The 17,480-nt window shown below is 34.1% G+C and overlaps 4 protein-coding genes across 14 annotated transcripts; 2 read left to right on the top strand and 2 right to left on the bottom strand.

Annotated features, from left to right (window-relative positions):
* Positions 1-74: 74 nt before the first annotated feature.
* On the bottom strand, positions 75-5,748 carry LOC114945726 (NADH dehydrogenase (ubiquinone) MNLL subunit). Of its 3 annotated transcripts, XR_003822464.2 has the most exons (3): positions 5,089-5,198; positions 4,405-4,794; positions 75-404 (listed from the first exon to the last, which is right to left on the bottom strand). XR_003822464.2 is itself a non-coding variant. In XM_029322034.2 (2 exons), the coding sequence occupies exon 2, from the start codon at positions 4,622-4,624 to the stop codon at positions 4,463-4,465; it is 162 nt and encodes a 53-aa protein (XP_029177867.1). In that variant the 5' UTR covers positions 4,625-4,794; positions 5,448-5,748; the 3' UTR covers positions 4,370-4,462. The 3 variants fall into 3 exon arrangements, 2 of the variants coding, with proteins under 2 accessions (XP_029177867.1, XP_029177866.1); XM_029322034.2 differs by lacking the exons at positions 75-404; positions 5,089-5,198 and adding an exon at positions 5,448-5,748 and having other exon boundaries at positions 4,370-4,794; XM_029322033.2 differs by lacking the exon at positions 75-404 and having other exon boundaries at positions 4,370-4,794.
* On the top strand, positions 153-4,165 carry LOC114945717 (uncharacterized). Its single transcript, XM_029322009.2, has 2 exons — positions 153-406; positions 2,102-4,165. Exon 2 carries the CDS (start codon positions 2,180-2,182, stop codon positions 3,908-3,910), a length of 1,731 nt encoding a protein of 576 aa, XP_029177842.2. The 5' UTR covers positions 153-406; positions 2,102-2,179; the 3' UTR covers positions 3,911-4,165.
* On the top strand, positions 5,175-13,417 carry LOC114945721 (mitochondrial carrier homolog 2). 8 transcript variants are annotated; one of them, XM_029322020.2, is made up of 9 exons: positions 5,175-6,164; positions 6,257-6,393; positions 6,511-6,595; positions 6,776-6,941; positions 7,019-7,150; positions 7,388-7,574; positions 7,659-7,726; positions 7,954-8,158; positions 10,629-13,417. In XM_029322020.2, the coding sequence occupies exons 1-8, from the start codon at positions 6,155-6,157 to the stop codon at positions 8,144-8,146; spliced, it is 978 nt and encodes a 325-aa protein (XP_029177853.2). In that variant the 5' UTR covers positions 5,175-6,154; the 3' UTR covers positions 8,147-8,158; positions 10,629-13,417. The 8 variants fall into 8 exon arrangements, with proteins under 8 accessions (XP_029177853.2, XP_029177852.2, XP_029177848.2 ...); XM_029322019.2 differs by lacking the exon at positions 10,629-13,417 and adding an exon at positions 9,719-10,103; XM_029322015.2 differs by lacking the exon at positions 10,629-13,417 and having other exon boundaries at positions 5,175-5,495; positions 5,677-6,164; positions 7,954-10,103.
* Positions 8,963-17,304, bottom strand: RN-tre (USP6 N-terminal like RN-tre). 2 transcript variants are annotated; one of them, XM_029322010.2, is made up of 8 exons: positions 16,987-17,304; positions 16,576-16,814; positions 16,077-16,400; positions 15,802-15,989; positions 15,394-15,554; positions 14,745-15,065; positions 14,214-14,349; positions 8,963-13,211 (listed from the first exon to the last, which is right to left on the bottom strand). In XM_029322010.2, exons 2-8 carry the CDS (start codon positions 16,725-16,727, stop codon positions 12,778-12,780), a joined length of 1,716 nt encoding a protein of 571 aa, XP_029177843.1. In that variant the 5' UTR covers positions 16,728-16,814; positions 16,987-17,304; the 3' UTR covers positions 8,963-12,777. The 2 variants fall into 2 exon arrangements, with proteins under 2 accessions (XP_029177843.1, XP_029177844.1); XM_029322011.2 differs by having other exon boundaries at positions 13,105-13,211; positions 14,069-14,349; positions 16,987-17,303.
* Between the last annotated feature and the right edge of the window lie 176 nt (positions 17,305-17,480).

Here is a 17,480-nt window from a genome sequence, read left to right on the forward strand (position 1 = left end):
AACAAAGTGTAACTTTAATTTATAATTAAAATTGTTTCAACAGAAACTTTTTTATTATGGCAATTTGTCAGATATTTTCATTTCTGAAACAATCTCAATAAAAAAAAGGGTAGAACCAAGGTTGTTCCTACAACATACATATACATGTTTTATGTAACGTAAAAGAGGCAGGTAAAATATTATGAATCCGCCTGCGCGGTCCGATGGAACTGGCTTTTAAAAGGACCTCACCCCCGACAGCTCGTCTTTCAGGTATACGTTGAAAGATCCTTGACCAGCACACAATACAAGCAAAGCCTGCATATCTCACTCTATGAGGTCCAAACGAACGTTAAAGGAAAGTTCAGTTTAAATGAGCACGCCGAACATTGCACACGTGTATCCGGAGTTTCCTGTAAAGTTCCCTGTAAGTAACAATTCATTGTACTTTTTAATCAATTAACCATTTCAATTTATGCTAATTTCTAACTCACAAATCATCAGGATGAAGAAATTTATATTGTTTGCCTTTAATATTCTTTCAATAGTAATTTGTATCAAGAAAGACATCTTTCTAGATGTGAAAAAAACGTGTTTTAAATTAATTTTTATAAAGATTAAAAGAAAGGTTGTAATAAATAGATGGTAAAAAGACAGATTATATTTTTTTTATAGATTTTAATTCATAAATATTTTTATAGATTTGTTTTATTTAACATATTCTTGTGGTATAGTATCATTTTATATATTTAAATCTTTTTTATATAGATGATTTACAATTAGTGAAAAATTTCAAAATAGAATTCTCATTAATAAAATAATATATATTAATATATCTCATTAATATAATAATTATATATATATCATATATAATAATTGTATCATATATATTAATATCTCATTAATATAATAATTATATGTGTAATATATATTAATATATCTCATTAATATAATAATTATGTGTGTTATATATATTAATATCTCATTAATATAATAATTATACGTGTCACATATTAATATATATCTCATTAATATAATAATTATGTGTCATATGTATCTGTGTATTTTGACATTTGTGATGCATTTTTTATTTGTGTATGGGCTTTTTACATGTTTCATTTTTTTATTACACGATATAAAAATAAATAGAATTGTATCTCAAATTTTACCGTGAATTAAAGATTGTCTAAAATCAGCTTTAGACAAAATGGATATTCTCAATTTAATTTTACATTTTTAAAGTTAACTATTTTATTTTATATTATTTCTTTAGTAAATTTTTTACTTTATATTAGTAATATTTTTATGTATTTAAGCCTATTTTAGATGTTTTATAATTTGCAACAAAATTCGAGACAGAATTTTCTTTATAATTTTCTGTATCACATGTTTAAAAAGTGTATAAGTATATATATATATTTTGATGTATATTTTTGTGTAATTTTTGTTTTTTTTTTCAAATGCTTTTCTTACACGATATAAAGACAAATGTTTTTTTATTACTAACAACATAAAATTTATAAACAGAATTCTCTCGAATTTTGTTACAAGTCACGAACGTCTAAAATCGGCTATCGACAAAATAGATATGCTCAATACAATTTTTCATTTTTAAAGTTAATTGTTTTATCTGGTTTTTGTAGTAACATATATATTTTTATATATATTTAAACCCACCTTATACGATTTATAATTAGCAACAAAATTCAAAATAGAATTCTCGTTATAATTTTGTGTCACATATTTAATATGTATATGTGTATTTTTATTTATATATTTTTTTACATATTTAAATGTCTTTTGCACATATACATATATACATGATATTAAATTTTATAAATATAATTCTATCTCGAATTTTTTTGTCGCAAATTATAGATCAATTAAAGTCGGCTTTAAACAAAATTGATATGCTCAACTCTCAATTTTACATTTTTGAAGTTGATATAAATTTCAAAAAAACCCCTTATTATTTGTCAAATTTTAATAATTAATGAAGCGATAATTTTCAATCGTCATACTTTACATCTATACATTATTTGTCGAGATTGAGATATTAATATAAATTTGTGATTATTTTGTATGCAATTTAATAAATAAATCATGTGTAATCTTTTTGCAGAATTGTTTGCTCGACATAATATTCCTGAAGAATTCAAGACTCATTTGCTGATCTATCTATCTATCAACACTATCAACAATGAATCCAATGAAGCCAATACTGTACAGAGTCGAGACATACATCGTGCCCGAGGTGAACAGGGCGCCAGGATTCTCGCTAGAAAATGCTATCAACGAGATCGACGACCTGAAGGCCACAAATAAATTGAAAGACCGAGAGGATGAAAACGTGTCAGAAAATACTGCGCAAAGCAGAAAAAATACATCGTCCTCACACAATAAATTCATACAATCTAAAATATATTCTTTAGAACAACCAATTAATGACAATAATGAAAATAAATTAATTAAAAGACCAACAGACATCACACAAACGAACGAGGACGAGACTGACAGGCAATTCAATAATAATAATTATGAATATAATGACACGAATTCTGACGTGCATATTTATTATGCAAAAAAAGAGTTTCAACCGTCAATCGAATCGCAGGATATACTCTATCCCGTGAGACAGTTCAAGAAGGTCAACAGTTTGATGTCGATCGACGAGAGGAGCGAGATATCCTTGGAGTCCAAAATAAGCGACTGTTGTCATCACGGCTTCAAGAATGGTTGCACAGCGACAATTCCGTCCCCCGAGGTCATCAGCGACGATATTTTCAAAGAGAATTGGTTGCAGAAGATGGAGATCTTGCGAGAGCGCGATGCCATCCTAAAGGAGAAGGAGATGAACCTGCAGATAAAAGAGAGGGAACTATTTAGGAGAGAAAAAGAACTCAGGATCGGAGAGAGAATTCTCAACGAGAAATTAAAACTGGTGGACCAACAGCTACAATATCAGAGAGACGTACAACTCGTGGAGGAGAAGCTAGAGAAAGCAGCACGAATTTTATTCCAGGAAGTCGAGGAACCCGAAGAACCGGTCAAAGCAGAAAAGCTGCGAGTTCATCAATCTCCGGAGAAAACATTAACTTTGGTACCTGAAACAATCATTAATCCGCATGAGAAAAATGAAGAGACTGATCAAAAAATAAAACATCCAACGCATCCAAAGAACAACCCATCCAAGCCCTCAACGAAGCTATCATCTCTATCCAATACATTTTCCAGGACTCATTCCTATGCTAGTGTAAGGTACAAACGGCCCCCTCGCACTAAGATACGCTACGACGATCTAAACTCGACGTTGTCAGCGGACAATGGAGACTCGTCCTTCGTACAAACATCAAAATTCTTTAATCCGCATCTTTATAAGAAGCCAGACGCATTCACAAGATCGGCGAGTGAACGATGGCCCAGCAGGACGAGTAACACATTTGTTACGAGGCCACAAGGAGTGGTCACCATCGAGGAGAGAGCTGAGCCTGCCATCGAGGAAGAGAAGGTTTTCCGAAAATTCAGCGAGAACATCATCGCCTCGCATGACAAGGATACGAAGTTCCAACATTACGGTCTTGTGGATTATAAATTGCATTGTAAACCGGACAACGTTCAAACCAATGCAACGAAGCCTAATCCTGGTCCTAGTGAGAAGAAGCCGTTTTCATATCTCGATCTAGCAACCAGCAACAAACAAGGCCAGAAGCGGACTAACGTTTCCAAGGACAGACCAATCTCTTGGAACGAGAAGGAAGATGAATGGCTGCAAAAGAAACGTCTGGCGTATAACTTAGCGATGAAAACCTTGGAGAACCTTGAGAACAAAGAAGCTGAGAATAAAGAAAACGAGTGCAATATCGTCGCGGAAAAAGGCGGAAAGAGTTCAAAGAAGAATAGCAAGAACAAACTATTCTCTATATTTCGATAGCTCACTTATTAGTAGCACATAAAACAAGGATTCATCTAATTTAAAATTAATTAATCACAAGAAATAGTTCTCTTCTACTCATCTTAAAGCCAAGAAAGATCTATAGAAACTTGTATATAGTTTTCCAATTTAATATTTAATATTTAATGCAATTTTGTATAGTTAAATCTGTATATAGTTAGCTATAAATTTATTAGTCATAAGTCTGACATATATATATCAAATTTATAGTAAAGTAATTTTGCAATTCATTTACTATGTAGTCGCATACATAGTAATCAAACGATAAATACTGGAATATTTTTCATATTCTCATCAAATTGTATCGTATACACTGTTACCAAAGAAGAAAGACAAATTATATATGTTTTAATAAACACATTAAACCATAATTTAAATTACATGTGTATTAGTGAGATACATTTGTCACCTTATGACTCTGACACAATATTCCCAAAGTATATTTATCATTATATTTATTTGTTATAGCTTACATAGAACTAACTGATTCTGCAACTTCTTAAGATTCAACGATGCATAATAAACATGAGATTAATACGGCCAGGACGGTGGTTCTCCAGGTTTCAATTCTCTGCCGTACAACGCCGATTTGTCCCTGAACATCGTCATTCGCTCCGTCTCCAGGTGATCCAGTTTATGTCCGAGTAGGAAACCCGAGATAGGGAAGATGAGTGTCCAATAATACTTCCACATGTTCTCTACCGTCTTAGTGTCCCTGTTCCTGTGCTAGTTGCTGCTTCCAACGAGCCGTGTGTCTCAAATCCAAGAAAATCGAATACACCGTAAGTGTAGGGAACAGGACACTGACCAAGTTACGTTTCACCAAGTATCTGATGGCTTTGAAACTGGAAGTAGCCATCAAACTGAAAAACAAAACAGACAGTCGTCAAAATCGCAGACAAAAAAAATTGAGAACGAGATCCGAACTTCAATAATAAAATTCAAAAAAATTTTTTTAATTTGAAAAAATTACAAAGCAAAAGGCGATTTTATTTCGAAGAAATAATAGTAGGTTAGATAAAAACTAAGAAGAAAAATGAGTTTTTAATAGTAGGTAAGATAAAAACTAAGAAGAAAGATGAGTTTTTAATAGAGATAGAAAGAATTTGACATTTGTAACGGATATATTTATAATTGATAGAGAAAAAGTTTCTTACATCTACGGATACATCGGTCGATTAATTTCGTGCGTTCGAAGGTTAGAATTGCATATCGATTATGTAATGAAACGTCAGATGCGATTCGAGACTTGCGAGATAAATCGCGCCGCCAATCGTCGTCCTTTCTGTCGTTTCTTCGCGAAAAACATTGATTTTGAATTTTTTCTAAAATCTCTAGTGGAATAAAATTGACGTAAAAACATTTCGGTTTCGTGCTCGAGGAGAGAAAAAAAAAAGGAGGGGAAAAACATTTTACCTTCGTGACACGATCGATCCTGTCACACAAATCAGATCCTGTTCCGAAAGGTTAGGAAATAATGGCGATTAATATGCGTGGATAAAACGAAAATACTTACACTTTCCCAAACAAAAATCGTCCGCCTAGAATTCCGCCTTCTATCTATGTATGTATTTATTTTACATATCCTGCGACGATCCTGTATCTTTTTCTTTGCTCTAAGCGCTCAAATGTCAAATGTCAAACTCTCCCGTATAAGCTTGAAATGAGTCAAATTCGGCGAAATTGTGTGTGAAAGAAAGAGGGAAAAGATTGCAGACCCATAAATTAAATCCCAAATTTAACAGCTGATTTTGACAGCTGAGTTTATCCTCAGTTTCGCCGGCTCGGTTCCTCCTGGATGTTGACAGAATAAAGGCTCGTCCACACGGCCACCTGACAGTAGATGACAGCGGTGCTTGGGCGGTTTCCAATGAGACGGACGCGTGCGAGAGCAGAGAGATAAACTCTTCGCGTCATCGTCCTCTCCCGGTGTTATTTGCTCACGATTACTCGTCAGACTCGACTGGATTCGGCGAAGGTTCAAAGAGCACTCGGGAGGACACTGACGTGATGTTATTCGACTGCTCCTGCTAGAAACAAATCCCGACTCTTACATCACATCAACGTGATTAGACTCGAATCACCCCGGTTTGGCAGCCACCCTTCGTCGCTTTTGACGTTGCTAGGAGAGAGGACGAAGAGATAGATTCGTGAAAAATAGGTGGGCTGAGAAGAGAAAAATTTATCCCCCCTGTGGTATTAATTATAGTGATCCTCTAAGCAATGAAAACTGGCAAGTTTTTAACATCCTCCGCAGAATTCTCTCTTCAGAAGGATCAATTTGATTAATTTTTTTATCCTTCTTCTTCTATGTTCTCTTTATAGGGAAGAGAAGATATAGAAATTTATCAAATATGCCACCGAAATCGAATTACACGGAGGTTGTATGGTCTGACATAACCAGCCGCGTACTGACCAATGCTGTCACTCATCCTGTTGAGTGTGCAAAGGTTTTGATTCAGGTATTATTTTTATTATATTATGAAGATACAGTTTTTATATGTGCAAGTAAAGTTATATAGCTTGTTGAGGAAAAGTATTATCTTATTAAAAAGAACTGTACATTTATAATTACATAGATTGGATATGAACCTATTCCACCAAAACCAACTGTAACATTGTTTGGGAAGCCAGCGTTAAAACTACCTAATGTCTTTACATACAGTAAGTCTGATTTTAATTTAAAACCTAAGAAATAACTTATATATTTCTAAATTAAAATAATATATATTAGATTACATAAATTCACAATTTTTTTATATAAACTGGAGAAAGTATTTTATTTTATTTTTTGTTTTATATGTTGCTTATGTATATTTTGTGTGTTACATCATTTGTTTACAGTTAGACACATAAAAAGCATAGATGGTCTCACGGGCTGCTATAGAGGCCTGGTGCCAAAGGTGTGTTCCTATACAGTTAGCACAATAGCGTGTGATAAAACCTTGGAGTATCTACAATTGAATTCAGTAGAGAATGAAGATGAAGACGACGAGAATGAAATCGTAAGGTGAGTCTGTGAATGTGTGTGTTGTAAGTAAAGAGAAAAATTCACATAAACAGCAATATAATTTCTCCCATTTACAGACGTAAGAAATGTATACGTGAGATAATAAAAGATGTAATCAGTAGAACTGTCGCGATTGTAGTTAGTCATCCTCTGGAAGTTATTTCATTAAGAATGATGGCTCAATTTGTGGGTGGAGAGACAAAGTATAGGTATGACGGATTTGATTACACTTAATACAATATGAATTTAGGATGCTAAAGTAAAATATCAATCTCAGAAAATTTTTAAATAATTCAAGACACTTATTATTATAGAATAAAGAAGCAAGTAAAAATATAATTACATTTTATCTTTTGCTGATTTTAAAGAAAATATTTTCTCTTTCTGCTCTGGGTTTGTTATTATGACAAAATTTGCTTATTATTATTATTTGTTTTCACAAATAGTAGTCTATTCGGCTCGTTCCTGGAGATCTACAGAGAGAATGGAATCATGGGATATTATGCAGGTTTGATACCGCGTGTTATAGGAAGTGCTGCCGCTATAATTCTAGCTGGTGCTTCTACGTATGCCATAAATAATTATGTCATACAGGAACCAACGATGAAACCATACACTGCATCAACTATGAAAGTAAGTGAATCGGAAAAGTGATGTATATTTAAACGATATTTTAAAACTAATGTAACATGTCTCTTTAAAATGAAATATTTGCAGTTTCTGGCTACTACTGTGATGTATCCATTCTTGGTAGTTTCACACTGCATGGCAGTAAATGACTGTGGGTAAGTAAATTGTTTTATTACAGCCTTATATTAAAAAATAAACAATTATATAATTTAAAAAGAATAAAAAAAATAATATTTATTGTCATATTTAAGAATCTAAAGTAAAATTGATTTAAACATTTATTTCGGAGTTAATAATAATCTTTAATATTTCGTAGAAATAAAATAGCAGATTAGATTAATGAATTAGATAAGATTAATATATTTACAAAAATTTATTTAAGGTTGGTAGCCGGTCTCCCTCCACATATGCCGATCTACAAGAACTGGCTACATTGCTGGAATCATTTATCAGTCCACAATCAATTGAAGAGAGGCAGCAGTTTGCTATGGCGTTATTACACTGGACCACAAATGATTATGAATGGCAAAGTGATACCAATTATAGGCGACAATTTTTACCAGCCCAGTCCTTAAATGTCTCGTCAAGTAAGCCCAGATGATTCTGTTATAAACCAAATGAGCTCGTTATAAGTCAAATGAATTGTCGATCGTCAGATACATTTGACATTATACTTGTACAGTATATACTTATATAGCGTCATATAAAGCAAAGGAAAAAGAAAGTTTGCTGCCAACGAATTTCTACACAAAAGTTATACAAGAATTCCACGCAATAAACGTTCTTATGGTACCGGATCGTTAACTATAAGAAAATATACAAAATAGTTTTCCAGTAAAATTGTAAATTAAAAATGGATATTAGAAACTCTTGATTAATCCTAAAAGATAAATCAATCTTTTAAATTTAAACTAAATTTCAAAGTTAAATTATATTAATCAATTTCTGTGATAGCCATTTTCTCAGTATTATTCTTTAAATTATAAAAATCGAAAAAAGCAAAGCAATTATGATCAATCAAAATAATTGTAATTAAAAATATATATTATATATAAATATATTGATTTTTTTTACAAGGAAATTTACATTCTCATTATACATGTGTCTGTACATGAATCATCCTTAGAAAAATTTGTAATAATCGTGAAATTAATGGACATGATTTCTTAATTATTTTATGACTATAAATCTGATTTCTTGAATAATAAGTCACATTTATTTCTTTATTACAATCGCTTTGATTGATCTTTGATTGATATTTTTAAATCAGCTCTTCTGCGTAATATATATAGATAAGAATAAATAAATTTCAAACAAAATATCAATAGATAAACAAAAATAATCTTTGATCGTATAATAAAAGAAAAAGATACTGCAAGAGAAGCCAGATGTATTTTTGCTATGTTGACAATTAGACTTTATTGTTTCGACAATTAATCGACTTACAGTGCGATTTGCGTTGGTAATCGATAAGATTTCAATGAGTATTGCATTCGTCGGATTACAAACGTCTTCCTATACATACCACGTTCTATAAAGAAAGAAAGGAGAAGAGTGAGAGCTTACAAACCCTCATCTCTCACTATTAACACACGTATAAAAAAAATATCGACTCGCACTAATAGTCTTAAGGATATTTGTACACACTTCTTCAGGCATTATATTTGAACAATAGCTCGCCTGTGTAAAGGTGATCAGCTGAATGTGAATAATGAACAGGAATATATACAGCGTATCCCATGACTCTATCAATCAATCAAATTCCATCAATATTTAAAATTTGATGGATGATCATCCGGCAGAAATTTATTTTCATTACTTTTCGGCATTATACATCTTTATTAAAATTTCGAAAAGATTTACTTCAATATTCCGATTTTGACGAAATAAATATATGTAAATTTTTTAAACGAAATTTAATCAAAATTAGATTTTTTGCGAAAAAAGCAAAGAATAGTTTTGGGACACACTGTATACATAATTGCGTTTAAATTATTTTTCCGTTTAAATCTATAGAAGCAAAGACTACTGTATCCAAAGTATTCTTAGACTTGAATAAAATATAACAATATTCATGCTCTCGATCTAACAATAAAGCAATTGTATTTTTCTCTCGCGTCTTTATTAAATTACTTTATTTATTGTAGGTATATATTTATGGAATTTATCGTCACACGGTCGAACAAATGCAGTAATGATTGGTCATTGCTTCGTCACAAAGAATCACCTCTTAAAAACTAAATTACACTTTATAAACCACACGGAACGAACAATCGTTGCACTTAACAGGGACCATCACGTCAATTCAAAGTGTGCTAACACCAGAGTTATCAAATTTATGTATTACAATTCTACTGGATAAAATGTATTATTTTCAAGAAGGCGAATTGTCCGACTTTTACAATGAAATTTGTAACTATGCGCTCTAGACATAATCAACATCACTTGTGTGTAATCGATCAATGTACAGCAATTCATTGATATCGCTTTTATATAAAGTCTTTTATTTAATATACTCTGTGTTGAAGATTCTGTTGGCTATGTTTGATTTTTTTTCTTTTCAAGCAGATTATGCGAACGCGTTGCAACACCAATCAGCGCTCTACATCTATTCCATTTAACATTCTTTCGCTATTTCTGTGTCAATCATATCGTAATATCATTTTATTATGCTTGGCAAAATTGCATTATGCACACACAGCCGATGTGAAACCCGGAAAAACTTAATCACACGACACAAGAAAACTGAAATTATATCTAGTGTACAATATTTTATCGAAAAATCTGCTAAATTGCTTTAAAAAATAATACTACTTAACTAATCGTTAATAAAAAAATAATCGTTGTTACGACGTTGTTCTGACTCGCATTAGGAATAAATGAAGAAAAACTTACGGCAGATGATTTTATAATTCTTATCAATCTCGTTCTCGCGTTAACACGATAAAGATCAACATTCAATAATTATTCAATCAACATCGCTTCTGTCTTACCCTATTTATCTTAGGTATTTAACAATCGGTTGTTAATGTAAGAGGACAACTCTTTTTTTTTTAGACTCTGCAAGCCGCAAGACTATGTACATTGAGGAATACTGCGCGTGTTTCGGGAATGTTAGCGAAATCGGAAGCAAGGAGTATACATATTTCGAAGCGCGAGGCTTCTCCACAATCAAATAATACAAAAAAAGCAGTCTCGATGCAACGCAGAAAAAAAACTGTTCAATATTCACATTCCTCGACGAAGAGATTCGAACTCAACAGACTACATCTGAGGAGCTTCTTTCGCTTCTTAATATAGTGAGAAAAGTCTATTTCCTTTTTTTCCACTTTTTTTTCTTTAAATATGCGTATGTATATGTACAAAAGTATATTTCTTACAATAGACGAATTATATATAATTATAAAAAAAGATATAGAGAGAAAGAGAACAACTTAAAGTAAAACAAAGTGACACATTGATATTACCAAGGCAGCATAATACTTAATGAAATCGGTAGTACAGTAAGTTTTCTTTAGGACAGACATATATAATCAGCTCGGATGGCGAATGCATAAATAAAATCGGTACATCGTACGGCATTTCTCCGAGAAAGTATGCTAAGGTAAATTCGTTTATCAATTTACAGTTGTTCGAAAGATATACATACGTATATCTCGTCGTTGACAAACCGGTAATGTTCCTTTCTTTAGACTCAATCTAAACGCGCGGAACAACCTGGATAATTCTGACCAGAAAATTTTAGCGACGTCGTATCCAGAGACAAATCCATTGCCTTACGTCTCTACATTACAAAATTCAGTTATAGAGTTTTATATATATAGAGTTTAACGAGATTTATATTAATTATTTATATATTTTGTTTGTCTATACCACCTAATTGAAACTCAATTCTTTACAATAGTTATGTAAAAAAAATTAATTTCGTCTCTAGATACATCTGTGTTTTTATATATACAACACGCGATCCTCTCTACACTTCTTATAACTCTTAATGACGATTCCGAAATAACTGTAGCAGTGTTATTTCGGCTCCGCGAATATCATATATGCATTCTTTTCTTCTCGCGGAAATTAAAAAAGAAAAACTATCAATAACTGCAAATAAAATTGCGTGATAAATACGAATGTGTGATAATATATGCAATGAGTAATGAAATATTCAGCTATTTATGAATAATCGTAAATTAGGCCACGATGTGTAACAATATTTTGTTCATTTTAACTTTGGTAAGTTGAAATATTTTCGTTCTGTTTAAAATGTGAAACACTTGACTCTTTAAATCTTTGTAAGTTGGAATGCAATTAATTGTGAACATTTGTTTCATTCTCCAAAAATTGAAATGCAATCAATTCTTACAACTTTACAATTTTTTAAATTGAAATACAATTTTTATAAGAATAACAGATATATCAAAGATTATATATAGTGTAATTAGTATTTAAGATTACGTTCTAAAAACGGTACATCATATTAATTTTTTCTCATTTCTAAATTTTCTTAATTCTTCAATTGACACGCTTTCTAAAACGAAATCTCTTGAGATTTAACACGACGGCTCTCGTATTTGACATTGTAATTCCTTCTATCGCATATGCGCGATTTGTTATTATGCAGGGTATGATATATATACATATAGGACGTGCCAGAAGTCGCTTCTTGGTTTTTGAGAAATCTTTAGTCAAATGTATACCTCCAATTTCAAAAAATAGATGCAGATTCTTTATTTTTAATGCCCAATCTTTTCGACATTTTTATTACAAAAACTAATAATTAGTTTACTTTTTAAGAGCTAATTCAAAATTGATAAGGAAAAATAAAAAAAGTTATTAATATTCTTAATCAATTTGAGAATATTATGAAATACTAGTTGCACTTATAGTGACAATGTGACATCTAATATACAAGTAAAAAAAAGAGATCTCTATATGCCATAAAAATATTGTGGACAAATTAAAATATTGTTTCACCCGACATTAAAGGGAAAATCGAAATTGACACAATTTTGTTAAACCTTCTAATCGTCGAAGTTTTGTAGAACGAACTCGTGACATTAACTTCTTACTTAGAAACCCGCGACTTCTAGGACGCCTTATCTACGTGCACGCGATCATTTGTAACTTCACCGTCTCGCTCGATTCGCACTCAACAAGTAATTTTCCGCACGCATACAAATTCCAATCGCTCTCTCTCTCCCGACTCACTCTACTTCAAGTCCAGCTCCACTTCCGGGCTTTCCAGGGAAAACGGTTTGAGATTCTCGACTATGGGTGTCTGATCTGGGTCGACGCGGATGCGGATCTTGTTGGTGTCCAGGGAACGTGGTAGCGTGCGCGGCAGGTCGTCCTTGTAGGAGACCGCCGCCGACGCGGGCGACGTGTACGGCACGTAGATGCGCACCACGTCCGGGCTGGGCTGGTGCGGCGTCGCACGCGGCGTAGGTAGACCGCCGCTGCCCGAGCTGGCGTTCGAGATGTTGCTCTGAGTATCCAGACTGTTGTCTAAGGCCTGGGAACGCGTTGCCGAACTGAATACCGACAGGTCAGCCGTTGACGTCACCGACGTCTCGGCCAGCGATCGGCGGGAACCATTAGGAGACGTGCCGTCATCCAGGCTCGGGTCGAAGGAGAACTTGCTTCCTACAAATGTAGATTCTTGGGATTAGATACGCTGGATTGAAACTGCGAGATGTACTACTTTTTAATGCGCTATAAGTATTTATCTAAGAATATGGATTAATAGAGTGACTTTAATTGACTGGATGCAGTTGTTTATTAATAATAAACGATTAGGATGTAAACTTTTTGTAAACACATTGAAAAATAAAGGTTTCATTGTCAAATGAGGTCTCTTGATTATTTGCATAATATTAAAGGAATGACGAACATGATAATAAAATTGCATGAAAGGAAGCAGCTTAATTTTATCTTAATACACAAAAATAGTTTTAACAAAGCAGGACCATCCGATTCACATGCATGGATAGAGTGTGTTGTGTAAAATCATGTAAGACTCGGCTTGGTTAATTTCGATACGTTTATTAAGTATAAACATATACTGAAGTGAGAAAGAAACGATCATAAGAGATCCATTGATAGATATTCTAAATGAAATGCATTTGTAACATCAAGAAGATTAATATATTCCAATTATTATCGCGCAAATTAATATCATGTGTTAATACCATAAATTGATACATGCGTATAATATACTTAGTATTATAGTTAAAAAAATATCCTATTTTAATATACTTCCAATGCATTCCTATACAATACAAGGAACTGTTGTATATAAATCATTTTGTGTACAACTATGTATATATATCTATATATATATAACTTATACAAAACAATAATATATATCTTTACGCTTTGTATCGCGCGTGGCAAAGGCTTTCTACAAACTATATTCGACATCTCAAACTGTCAAAAGTGTCATGTTGAGCAAAGTTTTTGTTCGCGTCGCGAGGTTTAATAAGCACCATCGTATCGCTTACAGTCTAGTATTGTAGATAACTGTTATCCGCACGTTCGAATCGGCGTTACTCTCCTCCTCGGAATCGCTGCCACGTTCGACACGCGAGGTACTATTATCAGTGCTATTATCGTGTGTGCTATTGTCGCGGCTATCGCTGAACTCACCGCCAAGGCCGCTGGTCGGTTCGACAGGCGTGGTGCTCTCCCTGCCGTCGTCGATCAGCGCCATGTCCCTACGCTGCGCCACGGATTCTCGCATTACATGCTGAGCTTCGCTAAACTCTTCGCTTCGCCTCCCAACCTGAATGAATACGAAACGATTGCTATCACGGTGTATACAGCGAAATTATATCGGGATTCAATATTCCTTTTTATCGCTTGATTGCTGCCAGGTGTTGTAATATTTACTGCCATCATTGCAGAAGACATGTTAAAATATAATAGCACCCAACTAGCAAACTGACGTCACTCGACGTCAAAATGACATACGCTTGTTATTGGAGTATCTATACTACTGTAGCTATAAAACAAGACAAAGATAATTTTTAAACCAAAAGCAATCGAAAAAAGAATTTCAGAATTAAATACAAAATCTTCAACTAAACATAAAAGAATTTTAACAAAGTGTTCTGTTACATAATTTTATACTCCTATTTCAAATGATGACAAAACGGGAGAATTTTTTTAGCAATATACCTTGTTGGTGAACGAGGGCTCCTTGAAAGTACCAAATGGAATACGGGGCAATTCTTGAGGCAACGGGGCACCCGGGTAATCTAATTTGGCACGCTTTAACTCCTCTATGCTGCGCTCCATCGTACTGATCACAGTGTCGTCGTCGAAATAGAAGTCCTTCTCTAACTTGATCTGCAGATAATTGCAGAATTCGTCGAGACTCTCCATCGGGATCAGATAGCGTTTATGCAGCTTCATCACGGTGTACGCCATCGCCGGAAGTATGCGATCGCCATCCAGTAGAAATATGTCCCAAATACGAAGACCGAGACTAACGGGAGTCTACAAATCAGCAGATATTCATTAATATTTCTTAGCATTTCTAGAATGCAATAATTATATAAAATTATTTTTCAAGACACATATTTTGCAAATGTCAAGGATTTCTAAGAAGTTATACTACCACTACAAGTTATATTCGACATATTTTTTTTCTCCTTCATCGAGCAAGAATATTATATATGAAAAAGCCTTGTTATGTTCTGTGTGTATGATTAAAAATTACCGAAAATGCTAAAACTTGCAAAATGTTTGTTCTATAAATGCATAAGAAAAAAATGGTAAAAAGGACATGGTCTAGAAAGAAAGGATGGAAGAAAGAAACACATACTCTTTCCTGAAAGACAACAAAGAACCACTTCAATGCATAAAGTATGGAATCGCAGCCGCATTTATCCATTTTTCGTTTTAATTTCGGCAAAAATTTGTTCATTATCTTGTCATGGTGCTCTATGAAGCGGTTTAATTTTGGAAATCCATCGACATAAAAGCCTATAAAAAATATTGCAACTATAAATATCTAGATAAATGTCAATATTGTCCAGAGGTTCATAAATACGATTGACACGACCTTTAACATTTGAGAGGCTACATTATGTTTTTCCCCTCTATACATAAATGCAATGTATGCAACAGTATACATATGAAATAGTTTTTTCTTATTTATTTTCTAATTCAACCATATTCATGAACCTCTAAATGATTTTTTTTTAATATTTTGATATAGAAAAAATCCAACCATGCATGCTGTATTTTTGATCGGCAAGTAACACAGAAAGGCCCCAAAATGCGTCCTCCTCGTCCATGTAAAGCAGCAGCAAACCAGCTAACACAGACATTCCTTGGCAATATCCTACCTCCATGTTGTACATACTATAGGCTGCTAGTACGTAAAACATGGATTTTTGTTTTATGCTATATCTCTCCCTAGAAAGATAATGATAACACAAGATAATAATAATACAATGGTATGGTTTTTTTCAGATACATCATTATAGGAATTTTGTATCATACCTATAATTAATGTGATCTCTGTATTGTCTGGCGACATCGGCATCGATCTGTCTTATCTCTGTGGACCATTGGCGAGCTAGTTGCAGCATCTCCTCGTACTTGCCTGCCTGTTCTTTCTTGAGATTCTTGATGCCTAGGAGTAGACTCCATACTTGACCACGAAATCTATTAGGAATCCCTTTGTATATTCTACGGCGCAGTTTCTCCTTGGTCGAGGCACTGTCCCACTGTTTTGTCATCTTCTCCCATTTCTTCAATCTCTCCATCTCCACATGATGTAACTTCATCTGATATGAATCCGGCTTCTGTGGTAATCTTTTATCGCTGTGGATAAAATAAGATTATCAAGCTGAATCTAAGAGCATGCACCAATCAGATTCGCGAATTTTACAACAGTTGTAAAGCAGCTTTTTTTTGCTGAATGCAGCCAATATATACATACGTATGTTAATATCATGTACATCTAATTTTAGAAAATCTACAATGCTTGTGCACATACTGTATGAAACCATATCTATCCGTAGTGTGATAGACTTCGTAAGCTGGATCCTCCCAGGGATCAATCTCAGTGCCTTCCCTACCGCGGTCATAGCAGCTGAAAATCCTATCGCGCTCTGCGGCAGACCGTTTCAATAGTTCTTCCTCATTCATCCCACGTGACAGTGCGCTGCCAGACTCTTACAAGCATGCCGTTTCGTTAATGAACCTCTCTACCAGCATCTAGCCATGAAGCTTCATCTGTAAACAAGTACAAATCCTTGTAGAATTTGTAGACAACCTGGTGAACTCTGCTATACCCATGCAATAAAAATATCACACTTAAAGCTGAAGGGGAACACATGTTTACCTATGAAATTGAATATCCTCGATCAAACAAGCATTTAAAAAAAACGATACGTGCGAAACTTACATGTATCTCCTCGGCGTCGTTGCGCCGCCCGGGACGTAACAGATTTCGCTGGTTAAATCGTCATCGCGACGCGCGGATAACTGACAGATGGGTCGCGGGCAAACGCACGCTTTTGCTTCTTCACTCGATGCGCGACCGAGCGGCCGTGCTGCGCTGGCACAAAATGGATCTGTTCGGTTCCTCGCTTGCCAGGCGCAGACGAAACACGCGACACGACATTTGAACTCCTCGGTCGCTCGCCTCTGCTTCTTCTCAAGACTCCGCGGAAGACACCAGCAGCAGCGGCTCTCTCGACGCGATCCTGGCGCGCTCTCGTGGAGAAACTCGGCTGTTAATGTTAAACTAGGTTCGAGGAAAGCTCTTGCTAAAATTGATAACTGAATTTGACAGCTAAACTTGACAGCTGAATTGACAGCTAAATTTGACAATGAAAGAGAGAAAAATAAGGTACAAAATTATTTTTTGTATACAGGACATGTCAATATTTAGACATG

The sequence above is a fragment of the Nylanderia fulva genome, unplaced genomic scaffold, assembly GCF_048542155.1.
Source record: "Nylanderia fulva isolate GAGA-0341 unplaced genomic scaffold, ASM4854215v1 Scaffold32, whole genome shotgun sequence".
NCBI classification, from domain to species: Eukaryota; Metazoa; Arthropoda; class Insecta; order Hymenoptera; family Formicidae; genus Nylanderia; species Nylanderia fulva.

Bases quoted from the DNA above. Each gene is read 5' to 3' on its own strand.
- LOC114945726 (XM_029322034.2), bottom strand. From the start codon at position 4,624: ATGTGGAAGTATTATTGGACACTCATCTTCCCTATCTCGGGTTTCCTA.
- RN-tre (XM_029322010.2), bottom strand. From the start codon at position 16,727: ATGAATGAGGAAGAACTATTGAAACGGTCTGCCGCAGAGCGCGATAGG. The intron at 15,555-15,801 runs GTTGGATTTTTT...TATTTTTTATAG, and splicing joins TCAAAAATACAGCATGCATG to GCTTTTATGTCGATGGATTT. The intron at 14,350-14,744 runs GTATATTGCTAA...GTATTCATTCAG, and splicing joins AGCCCTCGTTCACCAACAAG to GTTGGGAGGCGAAGCGAAGA.
- LOC114945717 (XM_029322009.2), top strand. From the start codon at position 2,180: ATGAATCCAATGAAGCCAATACTGTACAGAGTCGAGACATACATCGTG.
- LOC114945721 (XM_029322020.2), top strand. The intron at 6,394-6,510 runs GTATTATTTTTA...ATAATTACATAG, and splicing joins GTGCAAAGGTTTTGATTCAG to ATTGGATATGAACCTATTCC. The intron at 7,727-7,953 runs GTAAGTAAATTG...AATTTATTTAAG, and splicing joins ATGGCAGTAAATGACTGTGG to GTTGGTAGCCGGTCTCCCTC.